This window comes from Trachypithecus francoisi, unplaced genomic scaffold (assembly GCF_009764315.1).
Source record: "Trachypithecus francoisi isolate TF-2019V2 unplaced genomic scaffold, Tfra_2.0 Lachesis_group15, whole genome shotgun sequence".
Classification (NCBI taxonomy): Eukaryota; Metazoa; Chordata; class Mammalia; order Primates; family Cercopithecidae; genus Trachypithecus; species Trachypithecus francoisi.
In genome coordinates, this window is record NW_022681460.1 from 111,936,519 (window position 1) to 111,952,682 (window position 16,164).

The following is a 16,164-nucleotide window of genomic DNA, read 5'->3' on the forward strand; positions in this document are numbered from 1 at the left end:
GTGCCGGAGGGACGCGCCGCTGCGACCTCAGGACCTGGAAGGAAAAGGAGCCAGCTGAGCATGGTGGTTCTGGCCTGCAACTGCAGCACTTTGTGATGGGAAGCTGAGGCAGGAAGATTGTTTGAGTGCAAGCTGGAGACCAACCTCCAGAACACAGCGAGACCTCGGTTACATACACACACACACACACACACACACACACACCTATATACACGTATATATACACTTATACATACACACATACACACACACAATTAACCTGGCGTGGTGGTGAGCACCTGTAGTCCCAGCTACTCCAGAGGTGGAGGTGGGAGGATCCCTTGAGTTCGGGAGGTTGAGATTGCAGTGAGCTGAGATGGCACCACTGCACTCCAGCACTCCAGCCTGGGCAACAGAAGCAGACACTGTCAAAAAAAAAAGAAGAAGAAGAAGAAAGAAAATAAAAGAGAAGAGAAGAAAAGAGAAAGAAAGAGAGAGAGAGAAAGAAAGAAAGAAAGAAAGAAGAAAAGAAAGAAAAGAAAGAAAGAAAAAGAAAAAAAGAAAGAAAAAAAAGAAAGAAGAAGAAAGAAAGAAAAAAAAGAAAGAAAGAAAGAAAGAGAGAAAGAAAGAGAGAGAGAGAGAGGAAGAAAGAAAGAAAGAAAAGAAAGGAAGTTCGAAACACTGGGCTCGTTCGAAATTTAAATTTAGAACCGTCCCACTAAAAGGAAAACTACACGCCCAGAACAAGTTCCATGGTCACCCGGGACCTAGGGCCACCTCTGCAGAGGCAGACGCGGCGGGGGAGGCGTTTGCCCTCTTTTAGGGTCCCGTATCTGGGGTCTACTGCCCCAGTGCCAGGCCTCAGGTGCACTCAGAACTCCGAGGTGGAAGGCTCCTGTCAGGAGGCGCAGGCAAGTCCCGCCTGTAGCTGGGCAAGGGGAAGGGCTGCAAGCAGAACGGAAGCGGGAAGTCGGATCGGCCCCGGCGCCTGTGGCTGCCACGGAGAGACCAAGTTCCCTGCGGCCGGGACTCCGTGAGAAAATGACGGTGTTCGGGGAAAAAAAAAAAAAGGGCTCGTCCGGGATTTGAACCCGGGACCTCTCGCACCCAAAGCGAGAATCATACCCCTAGACCAACGAGCCAGCACAACAACGGTTTTCTGACGTCTGTCCTTGGTCTACATCCGCGGTTCCACTCTCCTCCTCCAAGCACTTCCCAGCCCCCGCCTTCACTCCATCTCCACCCCGCCCCTCCAGGGTCCCGGCTACACCCCAACCTCAGGGCCGTCGGGGACGGTTGCGCAGGGGGAGGTTTCGGTTTCGATCCCAGGAAGCTGGTAGAAGGTGCAGTGCCGCGGGGACCAGCCCCAGGAGGAGCTCCTGCACGACCCCCGCCCTCAGGCGCACAGAGGCGGACCCCGCACCCTGGGCACCGCGGCGCCGCCTCCCTCGAGGGCCACCCAGCTCCCAGCGGCTCCAGGCGGCCCCAGCACCGAGAGGAGGGCCGGTGACCAGGGGCTGCAGCCCGCGGGGCGGTGGTCTGTGTGGCCCGCGTGAGGCAGGGTTCTCGCGTGCTGAGCCCCAGCCCAGAAATTTCAACCAATGTGAAACCCGAGCGCAGAACCCTGAGGAGGAGACCACGCCGCCTCCCAGCAGGCCAGCCCGGGCATCCTAGGAAGGGATCCCGTCTCCGGCACAGACCCCTGGCTCCTGTTCTCAGCCGAGCCCCTTCTTGGCCTGAGCTCTGCCCAGGCGACCCTCGCAGCCCTGGGACCTCCGATACAGGGACCAGAGCTGGGATCAGAGTTCGTTTCTTCCCAAACGGGCGGCTCTACGAACGCTCCAAACTTTTCTTGCCTTTTCCACTGGCGAGGGACCCAGCGTTTTACTGCGAGCCTGAGGGGGAGAAAGGGTCTCCCGGGCTTGTCCCTGTAGTGAGGCCACTCTGCCCGCCCTAAACAGGGGCGAGGGTTTGAAAATGAGGGGACCTCCGTGATCTGACCCCGGAACCACTCACAACCCTAAGAGAGAGTCACGCCGAGTTTCCCCCCGGCCATCTCCAGTGTCCGTCCCTTCAGCCCTTGTCCCCGACGTTCCTGCTCCCGGAAGCTGCAGGGGCCTCACACACCCACGAGGGACGGCAGACAGGGGACACACACCGCGAGGGACGGCAGACAGGACACAGGCCCACGAGGGTCGGCAGAGGGGACACAAGCCCACGACGGTCGGCAGACAGGATACACCCCCACGAGGGTCGGCCGACAGGACACACACCCCCGAGGGACGGCAGACCATACGGGCCTGGCGGCGTCTTCGGTCCGCGCGGAGCTTAGGACTCTAGTGCTCGCTCAGGATGTAGCGTCTCGGATCCAGGACTCATCCCCACCAATTTTATAGAGAATAGGGACGTTCTGGAGAGCTCCACTGGTAGTATGGGAAGTCAGTTTTCGTGTAACCGCCCGGCTAGCTCAGTCGGTAGAGCATGAGACTCTTAATCTCAGGGTCGTGGGTTCGAGCCCCACGTTGGGCGTGAGGTTTTGTCAGAGCGATTAGTCTTGCAACTTAGAAATCAAGTAAGTTAAAAGATTGGTAAGTGACTCCATATACCCGGGAAGTTCTGGCTAGAGCTCCAAAGGACGTGTGGGAAGCGGCTTTTCTTGTTACCTCCCTGAGCATGAGACTCAATCTCGGGTAGTGGGTTCGAGCCCCACGGTGGGTGGGAGGTTTTGTCGGATCGATTAGTCCTGAAACTTGGAAGAAAGTCAAGTAAGTAAGAAAAGGTTGGAAGTGACTCCATATACCCGGGAAGTTCTGGCTAGAGCTCCAAAGGACGTGTGGGAAGCGGCTTTTCTTGTTACCTCCCTGAGCATGAGACTCAATCTCGGGTAGTGGGTTCGAGCCCCACGGTGGGTGGGAGGTTTTGTCGGATCGATTAGTCCTGAAACTTGGAAGAAAGTCAAGTAAGTAAGAAAAGGTTGGAAGTGACTCCGTATACTTCCCAAATCGGGATTTGTTGGGCAGGCAAACACAAAACGCTCCACCAACCAACTGGCCTCAGGATATATAGGGATCCCCTTAGTTCTGGTTCACAAAAAATGGGCCGAGCGTCGTGGTCCATGCCTGTAATCCCCTCACTTTGACCCCAGGAGTTTGAGACCAGCCTAGGCAACATGGTGAGACCCCAGCCCTTAAAAAATACAAATTTTCTCCAGGTTTGGTAGCGCGCCTATAGTCCCAGCTACTCCAGAGACTGAGGCAGGAGAATCGCTTGAACCCGGGAGTTAGAGGTTACAGTAAACTGAGATCGCGCCTGTACACTCCAGCCTGGACAACACAGTAAGACTCCGTCTCAAAATAATGATAATATTAAAAAGAAATTGGCCAGGCGCAGTGGCTCATGCCTGTAATCCCAGCACTTTGGGAGGCCGAGGCAGACGGATCACGAGGTCAGGACTTCCAGAGCAGCCTGGCTAACACGGTGAAACCCCGTCTTTACTAAAAAATAGAAAATATTAACCGGGCATGGTGGTGGGCACCTATAGTTCCAGCTACTAGGGAGGCTGAGGTGGGAGAATGGTGTGAACCCGGAAGGCGGAGGTTGCAGTGAACTGAGATCGTGGCACTGCACTCCAGCCTGGGCGACAGAGCAAGACTCCATCTCAAAAAAGAAAAAAAGAAAAGAAAAAGAAAAAAGAAATTAAAATTACATATATATGACATTTACATACACGTTCCGTACGCAGTATGCAGAGCATTTGGGACCCTCTCTGCATAATATTTGCCTTAAGAGGAATTCCCCTTCTATTTCACCCCAGTGTAACACTGGCAAAAATTCTCGTAATTGCACGCTACAGCACACCAGGGACTCTAACTTTCCATCAGGGACGTGGTCCTCATTGCCAGCCAGCCAGCCAGTTATCAGGGGAGTCAAATTTAGAATCTCACCCTTATAATCTGGTTCTAGGCTAGGTACTATGGCTCAGGCCTGTAATCCCAGCATTTAGGGAGGTCAAGGCAGGAACACCACTTGAGTCCAGGAATTTGTGGGTACAGTGACCCATGATCATGCCACTGCAGCCTGGGCAACACAGTGAGACCCTGTCTCCAAAAACCAAAACAATTATTTATACCTATCTAATAACTGTCATATTAAATATTCTGTGAAAATAGCTAATGGGAGGTGTGGTGGCTCATGCCTATAAGAACAGCACTTTGGGAGGCCGAGGTGGGAGGATTGCTTGAGCCCAGGAGTTTGAGATCAGCCTGGGCAACATAGCAAGACCCTGTCTCTACAAAAAATGAGCAGCATGTGCCTGCAGTCCCAGCTACTCAGGAGGCTGATTGGGGAGGATCACTCGAACCTGGGAGGTCGAGGCTGCAGTGAGCTGTGATCACACCATTGCACTCCAGCCTGCGTGACTGAGTGAGACCCCACCTCAAAACAAAAACAAAAACAAAAACAAAACAAATAAGAAAACATGGCTGATGGTTTTCTGACTGCTACCTGGACACTGGTTTGGTAACAAATTTTGGCTTGAATGCAGTGTTGAGGTCCTTACCAATGGACATGAGATGCTATAATTCACAGTATACAAGGGCATCATGATCAGGCAACGTGTGATCTGGTTGATCATGAGGAGTTACAGACTGAAGCAAGTGCCCTGGGGGACCAGTGGCTGCTGTGCTTGACTGTTGCAGCACAGGCGACCACATGGACTTTCATTAGTTCATGGCATGGAAAGAAGTCTTCTGAAGGAACTGGTTAGCTTACAGAAAGAAAATGACAAGATCAGGTGTCTAAACTTCTAGAATAAGTCATGTTCAGAGACCCAGGGACAATTTATGGCAACCATACAATAACCTTAAAGCCACAAGGCTGATATTGCTAAAAATCAAACATGTCATTTAACTAGGCATGTTGCAGAATGGCAATGTAAATTGAATTCACAGCCTTAGGAAATCTTTAGTGTGAAAGAGACAGTATTAATTAGGAAGAAGTGGTGACATCAGATTGGACTCAAAATTGAGAATCTTGAACGACAAAGGCTGACCTTGGAGAAAACAGCATACATGACAAAACAAAACAGATACAAAACAAGTTTTGCTACTTTAAGCCATCATAAGGAGGATGGGATATGATTTTGTATCTGGTGAATTTATCCATCTGGGTGCACATTCCAAAGAGCCTATAGTTAATATATTATTTCACGCAGCTGACCGTGGCCCGACCAGGTTTCTTGGTTGGTTGGCTGAAAATTGACCTCAGTGGTGGCCTATGTTTAATGAGACTGGGCTGGTAGAATGTCTCGGGCAAACTGTAGAGAAAGAAACCTAAAGACACCAAGCAATGTTGGAGTGCATCTATCTTGCATGATGTACACACCACTGAGAAGACCAGAGGACACTCCCTTTCTTTCTTTTTTCTTTTTCTTTCTTTCTTTTTTTTTTTTTTTTTTTTTGAGACGGAGTCTCGCTGTGTCGCCCAGGCTGGAGTGCAGTGGCGCGATCTCGGCTCACTGCAAGCTCCGCCTCCCGGGTTCCCGCCATTCTCCCGCCTCAGCCTCCGAGTAGCTGGGACTACAGGCGCCCGCCACCTCGCCCGGCTAGTTTTTTGTATTTTTAGTAGAGACGGGGTTTCACCGTGTTAGCCAGGATGGTCTCGATCTCCTGACCTCGTGATCCGCCCGCCTCGGCCTCCAAAGTGCGGGGATTACAGGCTTGAGCCATCGCGCCCGGCCCTCTTTTTTTTTTTTTTTTTTTTTTTTTTGAGCCGGAGTCTCACTCTGTCGCCCAGACTAGAATGCAGTGGCATGATCTCGGCTCACTGCAACCTCTGCCTCTCAGGTTCAAGCGATTCTTCTGCCTCAGCCTCCCAAGTAGCTGGGACTACAGGCAAGCGCCACCACACCCCGCTAATTTTTGTATTTTTAGTAGAGACGGGGTTTCACCATATTGGCCAGGCTGTTCTCGAATTCCTGACCTTGTGATCCGCCCGCCTCGGCCTCGCAAAGTGCTGGGATTACAGGTGTGAGCTACCTCACCAGGCCAGGACAGTCCCTTTCACAAGGCCTCCCGAAAAAATCCATCACGGAAGCATCAGCTTCCTTAAGTAGCTCTGTGGTGGCCATTCTCTGCAGGTGGCCTATGATGGTGGAAGGTAATGCCATTGAGGTGAGGAAGGTAACGCCATTGAGGTGATGTCCCTGATTTCAGTGGGGATGATGGGGTCCAGGATGTTTGGGGAAGTGGGAGAAGCCAGGCCAGAGCTGGAAAAAACAGAAGAGTCACAATTATGGGTTTTATTTATTTATTTGAGACGGAGTCTCACTCTGTCACCCAGGCTGGAGTGCAATGGCGCGCTCTCCGCTCACTGCAAGCTCCACCTCCCGGGTTCAAGTGATTCTCCTGCCTCAGTCTCCTGAGGAGCTGGGATTACAGGCGCGTGCCACTACGCCCGGCTAATTTTTCTATTTTTAGTAGAGACGGGGTTTCACCATGTTGGTCAAGCTGGTTAGTGATGGTGATCCGCCGGCCTCAGCCTCCCAAAGTGCTGGGATTACAGGCGTGAACCACCGAGCCCGGCCCAATTACGGGTTGTAAAGGCAAAAGCCAACCATGTTTTTATACATATTTATGACAAAACTCTAGCAGTGGTCCCCATCGAGGCAGCTTCTGATTTTACTTTACAGCATGTCCTGTAGTTCGGGAAATTTTTACCTTGAAGATGGCGTCATATATTGCATGGATTTAAAAAAAGAATACCATGGACTATTTCAAATATGTATTAAAAGAGAGGAAATAGTGCAATGTGCCCTCAGGTACCCCATTATCTACTCATGGATAAGTAGTTTCATCTATACCTCCAACCAGTTTATGGTTTTTTTTGAAACGGAGATTACAGGCTGGGATTACGAGCGTGAGCCACCGCGCCTGGCCTCAGTTTTATGATTTTTAAAACAAACCAGTTGTCCTGTAATTTAATCTGTGAATCATTGTGTGTTTATATAAAAAAATAAGGATTTAAAAAATATATGTAACCATTATAGAATTAACAAACCTGGAAAAAGAAACAATCACTCCTTTCTGCCAAGTTAAATGGATGGAACTTAAAATCCTGTAAAACGCCCAACTCCTTTTTCTGTAACCTGAAATTGCTCGTCTTATTTGAGAACAGGTACGGGTTTCTGATTTACAGCCTGTCTGGGAACCCTCCCGGAACTCCGTGATTCCACCGGAGTATAACGAAATTCCCGTTCTTTTCCCCGTTGAAGAACCTAAAATTCATCCCCTATCTTACCCCGGGTGGGACTCGAACCCACAATCCCTGGCTTAGGAGGCCAATGCCTTATCCATTAGGCCACCGGGGCAGACGACAACAAGCTGGCGTTTGTCTTAGACCAGTCTCTCAGTCACTCCGCGATGGTTCCCGCACAGTCTGCCTGTACTATCCTGACCTTTCTCCCGCCCCTCCACGGAAATCCAAGCTTTGGTTCAGATCTCGTCCCCCTCTGAGCATCCTCGGTGCCCCAAAGAGACCGCGCACGTGCAGAGGGAGGGACCTGAAAGACACCGAACGTCAGGTTTTTGGCTCGGCTCTTTGGTCTAGGGGTATGATCTTCGCTTAGGGTGGGAGAGTTGCCTGGATCAACTCCCTCACGTAGCCCTACCTAGTCTCCATTCAGCAGTAGAACCCAAGTCTAGGGGTAATTAGTAGTGAAAGATGCATTTGAGATGGATGGAGTGTATGGGAAGGGGCACGCCATGCCTGCTCAGCAACGCACTCCTCATCCTGAGCCTGCCGCTTGCGGAAGTGTCGGTCTGTCTCCTCTTCCCTTGCATTGTCCGTTAGACCAACGGTGCCGCCCCGCCCAGTGGTCGGAAGCCTCTTAATAATGACCCTCCAAAGTCCGCCCTCTACATCCCCAGCTGGCTCGGTGTTAATCTCAGGATCGCAACGTTGGGTGTTTACTTTCCTGCCCCAACATGTGTGTTATTTTCCTTTTCAAAAAATCTATTTTAATGATGTTCTTTTCCCTTAATACCTAGTAAAAGCTTCAGTCCAGGAGTTCGAGACCAGCCTGGGAAACATAGTGAACGCCCCGTCTCTACCAAAAACAAATACCTTCGTAAACCACTGAAACATCAAAAAATTGTTAAAGGAGAAAGCGACACCCTGCACGACCCCAGGTCACTAGCGTCTGCCGACCTGAGGACATGCCTGCAGCTGCGACTACCCGCAGCCTTCACCCGGTGGAAGGATACCCCAACGCGGCGCTGCTCGGCACTCGGACTAAACTTGGGTTCCGCTGGTAAACATTTTTTTTTCCTGGGTGAAATATTAACTCAATCCTGGCGATACTCTTTGAAATTGAAATGTTTATTTATTTTCTCTTTTGAGACGGAGTCTCGCCCTGTCGCCCAGGCTGGAGTGCAGTGGCGAGATCTTGGCTCTCTGCAACCTCCGGCCTCCCGGGCAAATCTCCTGACTCAGCCTCCTGAGTAACTGGGACTGCAGGAGCGCGCCACCACGTCCCACTAATTTTTGTATTTTTAGTGGAGACGGAGTTTTATCTTTGAGTCAGGCTGGCCTCGAACTCCTGACCTCATGATCTGCGCGTCGGTCTCCCAAAGAGCTGGGATTAGAGGCGTTGAGCCACCGCGCCCGGTTCGTCACCGGTATTTATTATTGTTTTCTTTTTCACTTTGCTACCCCATGATCAGTTGATAGAGGATGCAAAGTTTTTCATTACAGTAATCAATTAAACTACGCATGTCGCCGGGCGCGGTGGCTCACGCCTGTAATCCCAGCACTTTGGGAGACCGAGGCGGGCGGATCACCTGAGGAGTTCGAGACCAGCCTGGCCAACATGGAGAAACCGCCCCCCCCCTACTAAAAATACAAAAATTAGCCGGGCGTGATGGTGCATGCCTGTGATCCCAGCTATTCGGAAGGCTGAGGCAGGAGAATCGCTTGAACCTGGGAGGCGAAGGTTTCAGTGAGCAGAGATCACGCCATTGCACTCCAGCCTGGGCAACGAGAGCGAAACTCCATCTCCAAAACAAAACAAAACAAAACAAAAAACTACACATGTCATTTGACCCCATGGGGCAACTCCTCACCGCAAGCATTCCCAGCCCCGCGTCTGTCACGGTTTCCATCACTTGAGCTTTAATTTGTGAAGTCAATCCCCTACCAGCTCCCAAGACTCGCGTTCTCTGGCTTCACGCTCCGCAGTCCCCCAGGGCCCTACCAGAGCTCTCTGGGTCGCCCTCTCTGCTATTCTGGCCCTAGGTCCTTAGTTGCGCGACTGTAGGAGCAGGTCGAGGTTCGAGTGTTCCTTGGGCGGTACGGTGCGACTGACAGGCTCACTCAGTTCGAGTGTACTTGTCGCCCACGGTGCAGTCCCAGGAGAAGAAAAGGTTAATCTAGCAACGACCACGAAGGGACTCGAACCCTCAATCTTCTGATCCGGAATCAGACGCCTTATCCATTAGGCCACGCGGCCCTGCGGCTATAACTTCCCCAGCTTTTCTCATAAAGCGTTCTAGAGCCTATGCTGTGGCTTTAACGCGCATGCTGAGAGCAAGGGGAGGCCCGTCCTTCCGGGCCTCGCGGTGGGCGAGACTCCGAGCTCGGCCGCCGCGCCCAGCCGCTGAGGCTGCTGGGCGGAAACTGCCGCCGTGGGCCCAGAGCTGTGAGTTCGAGCCCTGGCGAACCCGCCCGACCCCACCCTCCCCGCAGCAGGCCCCTCCGAGACGCCGTTTGGGAGTTCTTTCCTCCGTGTGCCTCCCGCCGCTTTGGGTCAGGGGCTGCAAGCTGCTTCCCCAGCCCCTGTGCTTGCTCCATCACCGGTGAACCTGCAAAGGTGTGTTTCAAAGGCTTTTGGCCCCAGACTTTATTCTGCCCGCCTGGAAAGCGGAGGCCGTGTCTCCTGCGTTTCTATGGCCCAGCGCGGGGTGGAGGTGGGGCGCGCATGCACAGGGACATGGCTGGGAGAGGGATATGCGTCCTCTTCCTGGGACCCCTCTCCCCTTGGATGCTCCCATAACCGAACTGCCAACCCAGCCCAGCCCAGTCCAGCCCATGTTGTGTTCCTGAGTCCCGGAACCTGGGCACAGGCCCCAGCTCAGTTCCCATGGACGCTATTGCGTTCATATGCAGTGCCAGGCGCTTTACACACATTATCTCACTTATTTCACACGTCTTTGAGAACAGGCACTGTTCGCAGCAGATATTTATTGCACGGCTACCCCCACGCTGCCACGCCTCGCTCTCGGATGAGGAAACCGGGGATTGGGGGGTGGATGGAGGCAAGAATGGCGCTGGAGTCCTGCCACCGTCTCAGCAGCCCCCGGGTGGCCGCGACGCCCTCAGGGCTGGAGGCAGAGCCGGTGCCGGAGCGAGCTGCGGATCTCCAGGCAGGCTTTGCGGAGTTCATCGCAGTCGGGGCCCAGCACGTCCTGCTCACACACCCGCCTGTTGACCTGAGGACCACACCCAGCCTGTGCCTGGGGCTACAGCCCTCCGGGGCTCAGCCTGCCCCAAGGGAGAGCTCCTGGCCAGGTGCATTGCGAGGCCTAAAATTTCAAGGGCTACCGGGACATCTCTGAGGCTCACAGAGCTCCAGAGGACTAACGGTGAATTCCTCTGCTCTGGCCGGACATGTCCCCACCCAGCAGGACAGGCTCCCACCCCGTAGGTCCCCTCTCAGCAGACCAGCTGCACCCCACCTGGTCCTCACCCTAATGGACTTCAGCCCCCTAACAGGCCTTGGAAATGCTCAAACCAACCAACGACATCTGCCTGTGAGAACCAGGGGGCATCTCACTCTCTTGTCACTACAAAGCCAGCTTCCCCCTGGCCCTGCAGATTCACCTTGCTCTGAGTACAAGCCCAGGTGGCCCCGCATGGCGTGCAGCGTCCTCCTCCCCACCCAACTGCAGTATGTGTGACTAAGAACTGCTGTGGATGGCATCTGTGTAGCGTCGGGCATCCTGTGTTTGGTTATCTTGTAGTATTGAGGGCAGAGGATCCCTCCTTCGCCAATGGAGTTCATAGGAGGTGATCAGAATACCAGGGCTGGGGAGAAGGGCAAACCCAGCTCCTTGCCCCTTGTCACCCCAGAACCCCCCAACACACCTCAGTCAGCAGCTCCAGAAGGTCTCTCCCGGGGTTGGCTCTGAGGACCTCCACCAGTGTCTGGATAAAGTCTGAGCCTTTGTCATCGCGATAGGCCACACAGCCTAGGTCAGGGGACCAGGGCCAGAGCATCAGACCAGGGCCCCAACCCTCTGCCTTCCAACTCCAGGGGTCCTACTGTTGGTGGAAGGTGGGGTACAAGCAGGCAGGACCCAGGAATCAGGCAAGAGAACAGGACAGGGAGCAGGGACCTCTTGCATCTGGAACAAGTTGTTGCTAGATATTTGCAGAGGTGAGCCTATGGAGAGATTCACTACTGAACACACATTTACTATGCACCTACTATGTGCCAGACACTGACCAGGGCCTCAGGGCAGGCAGATCTCCCCTGCTTCGTGGAACTCACAGCCTAGAGGAAACCTGCACACACAGTGGTTGGCACCGCGGCACCTCACAGCACTCACCATCACTGCTGTTACTACACATCATAACCCATGTAGGGAACATGGCTGGACCACAGCTGGGCTGGCATCTCTGTGCCCCAACCCTAAGCCCTAGCTGCCCCTAAGGCTACTCTAGATCATAGGCCAGGAAGTTGGGCCCTGTGTAACCACGGGCTTCCCGATGACCCATCTCCTTACCCTCGGCGGCTGAGTAGACCGTCAGGATGTCTGCTTGGTCAGACCTCCCTGGAGGGGCGCCCCTGCAGGAGCTGCCTGCAGGAGGAATCAATTCCAGTGATCAACATTGTGGAACTCCATCAGCTCCAGGAGCTCCCAATCTGTGGCTTAAGGACAGCCCAGGGAGGTGGAAAGAGCGCAGGGCAGGAAAGAAATGGAAGTTCAAAGCTCGGCCCAGCCACTTACCAGCTGTGACCTCAGAAAAGCTATTTGAGCTTGCCGACTCCAGGGTTCTTTTCAGGCTCCAACAGGGGAAGAAGTTCCCATTTCCCAAAGGCCCTTGCAGTTAGGGAAGATTTTTTTCTTCCCATTGTCTTGGCAGACAGAGGATGCAGGTGGAAGCCATACCCCAGCTTAGAGCCCTGGAGATGCTCTCTGGACGGTCCCCACCACCAGCCCTGCCCAAACCCAGGCCCTGGAAGGAAGGCAGAACCCACCTTGGGCCTCAGCATAGATCTGCAGGACATCTGCATGGGAGGGAACAGATGGAGGTGCCCGCAGCCAGCTCCAGTACCAGGGGAGAGCTGTGGGCCCCACACCAGCATCCCTGTTTCCTGAAGAGGGTGGGGAGAGGCAGATAGTCTCACTCCGGGGATACCTGGGGGTGCTCAGGGGTCTCGTGTGAACCTGGGGTCAAGGTGAGAACCCAGCTCCAGAGCTCCCGGGCAGGCTTGCCAGACTGGAGACATTCAGAGCTCTGAATGACAAGTGTTGAGAGTTAAGGGTTCAAGGTCGTGGACTTGACCTCTAGGAGAGGACAGGAGGGGGGCAGGGAAGGGCGGGTACCCAGGCTCCCTGGAGGAGGTAGACAGTGAGTCCTGGGGACTAAGGCTGGCCGAGAAGTGAGGGCAAGAGGCCGGGCCACTCACCCCCACGGCAGGCCTGCAGCAGGAAGACCTTGGGGCGGCCCCACAGCACCCGGCAGCGGCTCAGCTCCTGCATCAGTGCCTCGGGCTGTACCTCTTGCCCGTCAGCCCCCAGCAGCTGACCCTGTGGTCCCCCATGGGCCATCAGGGCCACAAGGACACAGCTCACAGGGCCCCTGCAGGTGTCCAGTTGCTTCTGGAACTGGGCCAGCTCCTCCCAGAAAGCCTGGGTGGGAACAATGTTGAGGCCTGGGCCAAAGCCACCACCTCCCCAGCCCCTGGCTGCCCTCTGCCAGGCTGAGAAGGTTTCTCAGACCCTACCCACCTGGCCTCCCACCACCTGCCGCTCACAGACCCAGGGAGGAAGCCCTCTTTTTTTTTTTTTTTTGAGATGGAGTCTTGCTCTGTCACCCAGGCTGGAGTGCAGTGGCGCAATCTCGGCTCACTGCTATATCCGCCTCCTGGGTTCACTTGATTCTCCTGCCTCAGCCTCCTGAGTAGCTGGGACTACAGGCGCATGCCACCACACCTGTCTAATGTTTTGTATTTTCAGTAGAGATGAGGTTTCACCGTGTTAGCTAGAATGGTCTCGATCTCCTGATGTCATGATCTGCTTGCCTCGGTCTCTCAAAGTGCTGGGATTATAGGCATGAGCCACTGCGCCTGGCCTGTTTTTGTTTTTTGAGACAGAGTCTTGCTGTGTCACCCAGGCTGTAGTGTAGTGGCATAATCTCAGCTCACTGCAACCTCTGCCTCCTGGGTTCAAGCCATTCTCCTGCATCAGCCTCCCAAGTAGCTGGGATTACAGGCATGCAGCACCACGCCCTACTAATTTTGTCTTTATAATAGAGACAAGGTTTCACCATGGTGGTCAGGCTGGTCTCAAACTCCTAACCTCAAGTGATCCACCCGCCTCGGCCTCCCAAAGTGCTGGGATTCCAGGCATGAGCCACTGCGCCCGGCCAGCAGCCCTTTTCTAACTCCCTCCTGCAAGGCCTTGGCATGGCCTCTTTAGAGGTGACAGACAGACCCAGCTTCCTGGAGCCAGTTATCCTCCTGCCCTGGTGGGGAAGCTGCACCGAGAAGTTGAGAGGTGTGAGGAGAGCGGAGTGGGCTGCTGGGAGCCAAGAGGGAAACCAAGACTTGGAGCTAAGGCTTTAAGCTGGGGAGGGAGTGGGGGGGCAGAGAACCAGCCAATGAGGGAGGCCTTGGAGACCCTGGAGACCAGGCTCCTAGAGGCAGGGAAGTGACAGGCCCGTCGCAGGCCGCAGGGAGGACAGAGGCTAGACGTGTGGTGCGCTTCCTGCCAGTGATGGAGAGAGGCCCAGGAGAGAGGCTCCAGGTTCCTAGGGAGGGGTCTTCCTTCAGAGCACCAGTGTCAGTTCTCGGTTTCCCCTCACCTGGGCTGTAGGGTCCGTTCTCACGGTGGTCTCAAAGCCCAGGGCCCGGCATAGGCCCCCCAGCGCCTCCACGTCATGCTGGGCCCCAGGCCGGCCTTGGATCACAGCCAGGAGGAGGGCAGCCCTGGTCTTGGACAGGTCGTACTGTGTGTTGGGACCGGGGGCCAGCTGCAGAGTGGGTTAAGACGCATCTAAAGTGGCTTGAGAGGACTCCAGCTCCTGGCCTCCCTGGCCTGGGTCTCCCTAAGCTTCTGTCCCACTGGAAACTGTGGCTATGTGATTGGACCCCTGCCCTGTCCCCCTCACCTCAGGCCTCCAGGGCTCCACGCCTCCCAGGCACAGTGCCCCCCGCAAGGAGCTCCGAAGGACAGGGCAGCAGGTGCCCCCTGTGGACTCTTCAGTCACCTTGCGGAGGAGCTGAGGATGGGACCGAGAAAAGACTCAGCCAGACTTGTGGCTTCTATAGTCTCTTCAGGGTCACCTGCTAGAATGCAGAGAGGAGGAGGCCAGCAAAGGACAGACAGGCAGGATGGCCTCAAGCAAGACCCAGGCTCCAGTTCAGGCTCAAGGTTATGGACTTAACTGGGCGTGGATGGTCTCGAACGGACAGTGGCCACACCATTAACCCCTGCCCCAGGATCAGTGCGCATAGAGGTGGGGATGTTCCCTAGAGTAGGGCAGGGCCTGTTGGGAAGGCTCACGGGGTGGGCACTACCCTGCTGGGCGATCTGTGGAGGACAGCTGGGGCCCCCTCACCTCCAGGGCTGCCCAGGGGCCACCCAACTGCATAGTGAGACCTTCAGCCCTGGATACCAGACTTGAATCATTCCCAGTCCCAGCCTCCAGGGTCCTGTGATCTAACAGGGCGGATAATCACTGCCTGGTGTGGAAAGGGGCAGTCTGGAGTGCATGCATGGATGCAAGGAAGGGCATCGCTGGCAGCCTGTAGAGGACTGTGCAGGGCTCCTGGGACAACAGGAGGGCGTGGCAGGCAGAGGGAACCGCTTGGGCCAAGGCATGGAGTTGGGAGGAGTCTGGAGTGTCAGGGGATCCTGAGTGAGTTGTCGGGGGTCCTGAGTTGGGGGTGGGGGGCTGATACCACTTCTGTAGACAATAAAGGTTTGTAGAATGAATCGAAGGGAGGATACACGTGAATGTATCTAACTGTAACTGACTCAGGGGGGCACAGCAGAACCAGCAGAGACAGCAGAACCAGCCCCACTTCCCTGGGCCTCCCCCTCCAGCGCCCCCACCTCCGTCAGCAGCTGCACCAGGGACCAGTGAGGAGAGCGGCCACAGAGCTCTCTCAGGCCAGCAAGGAAGGCTCCGGACTCCAGGGCAGCTGAGTGGAGAAGCAGCGCATTGGCCTGGAGTGAGGCCCGAGGCTCTGCTCCTGGGTCCCTGCCCAGCCCCTGGATCCCGAGCCAGCTCACTCACACCCAGGGCCACTTGAGAGCAGCAGGAAGACTTTGGGGCAGCCCCACAGGGCCCTGCAGCCACTCAGCTCCCGGACCAACTGCTGTGGCTGCCTCAGCTGCCCTCTGGGGGCCACTAAGGCCACTAAGGCACACCCCACAGGGCGCCTGTGGGCATCCAGCCGCTCCCGGAACCCAGCCAGCTTCTCGAGGAAGCCCTAGGGGCAAAAGTGAGACCGGCTTGAGTCCGGGGAGGTTTGGGGTGGGGAGGAGAATCTGGGTCAGGGGAGAGTGGGGAAGGGCTCGGTGCTGGGCCTGAGGGTGGAGGTAAGAGGCAGAGGCTCACCTGGACCGGGACCTGCCTCCTCTCCCAGCTCTCAAAGCCCAGGGCCTGGAACACGTCCTCCAGGGCAGTGACTGCAGCGGCCACCACCCCAGGGCTGATGAGCATCAGGGCTGCCTTTGGACCTCGGACGTCGTACTTCCCCTGGGGAGGTAAGGCCAGAACTAGGCTGGGCTGGGCTGGGGCTCAGCTGGGAGGCAGGAGCAGCTGGGCCAGGTGGTGCCGCCTGCTACCTTTCTCCCCAGGCTGTCTCGAGTGTCTGCCATCTGCGTGGCCACCCGCAGGGTCCCAGCCACCAGAAAGGCCATAGGGCCAGGCGGGACTTCCTCCAAGCACCAAGCA

General features: G+C 55.1%; 1 protein-coding gene and 4 non-coding genes across 5 annotated transcripts; 1 reads left to right on the forward strand and 4 right to left on the reverse strand.

Annotated features, from left to right (window-relative positions):
- Positions 1–1,049: 1,049 nt before the first annotated feature.
- TRNAP-UGG lies at positions 1,050–1,121 on the reverse strand. Its single transcript has one exon. It is a non-coding gene; the product is annotated as a tRNA-Pro (tRNA).
- Positions 1,122–2,435: 1,314 nt separating this feature from the next.
- TRNAK-CUU lies at positions 2,436–2,508 on the forward strand. Its single transcript has one exon. It is a non-coding gene; the product is annotated as a tRNA-Lys (tRNA).
- Positions 2,509–7,272: 4,764 nt separating this feature from the next.
- Positions 7,273–7,345, reverse strand: TRNAR-CCU. Its single transcript has one exon. It is a non-coding gene; the product is annotated as a tRNA-Arg (tRNA).
- A 2,066-nt stretch (positions 7,346–9,411) lies between these two features.
- TRNAR-CCG lies at positions 9,412–9,484 on the reverse strand. The gene has a single exon. It is a non-coding gene; the product is annotated as a tRNA-Arg (tRNA).
- Positions 9,485–10,195: 711 nt separating this feature from the next.
- Positions 10,196–16,141, reverse strand: LOC117097752. Its single transcript, XM_033236006.1, has 11 exons — positions 16,056–16,141; positions 15,826–15,966; positions 15,502–15,697; positions 15,318–15,406; positions 14,371–14,481; positions 14,065–14,232; positions 12,668–12,890; positions 12,236–12,352; positions 11,760–11,834; positions 11,119–11,222; positions 10,196–10,463 (listed from the first exon to the last, which is right to left on the reverse strand). Exons 1-11 carry the CDS (start codon positions 16,128–16,130, stop codon positions 10,350–10,352), a joined length of 1,413 nt encoding a protein of 470 aa, XP_033091897.1. The 5' UTR covers positions 16,131–16,141; the 3' UTR covers positions 10,196–10,349.
- Between the last annotated feature and the right edge of the window lie 23 nt (positions 16,142–16,164).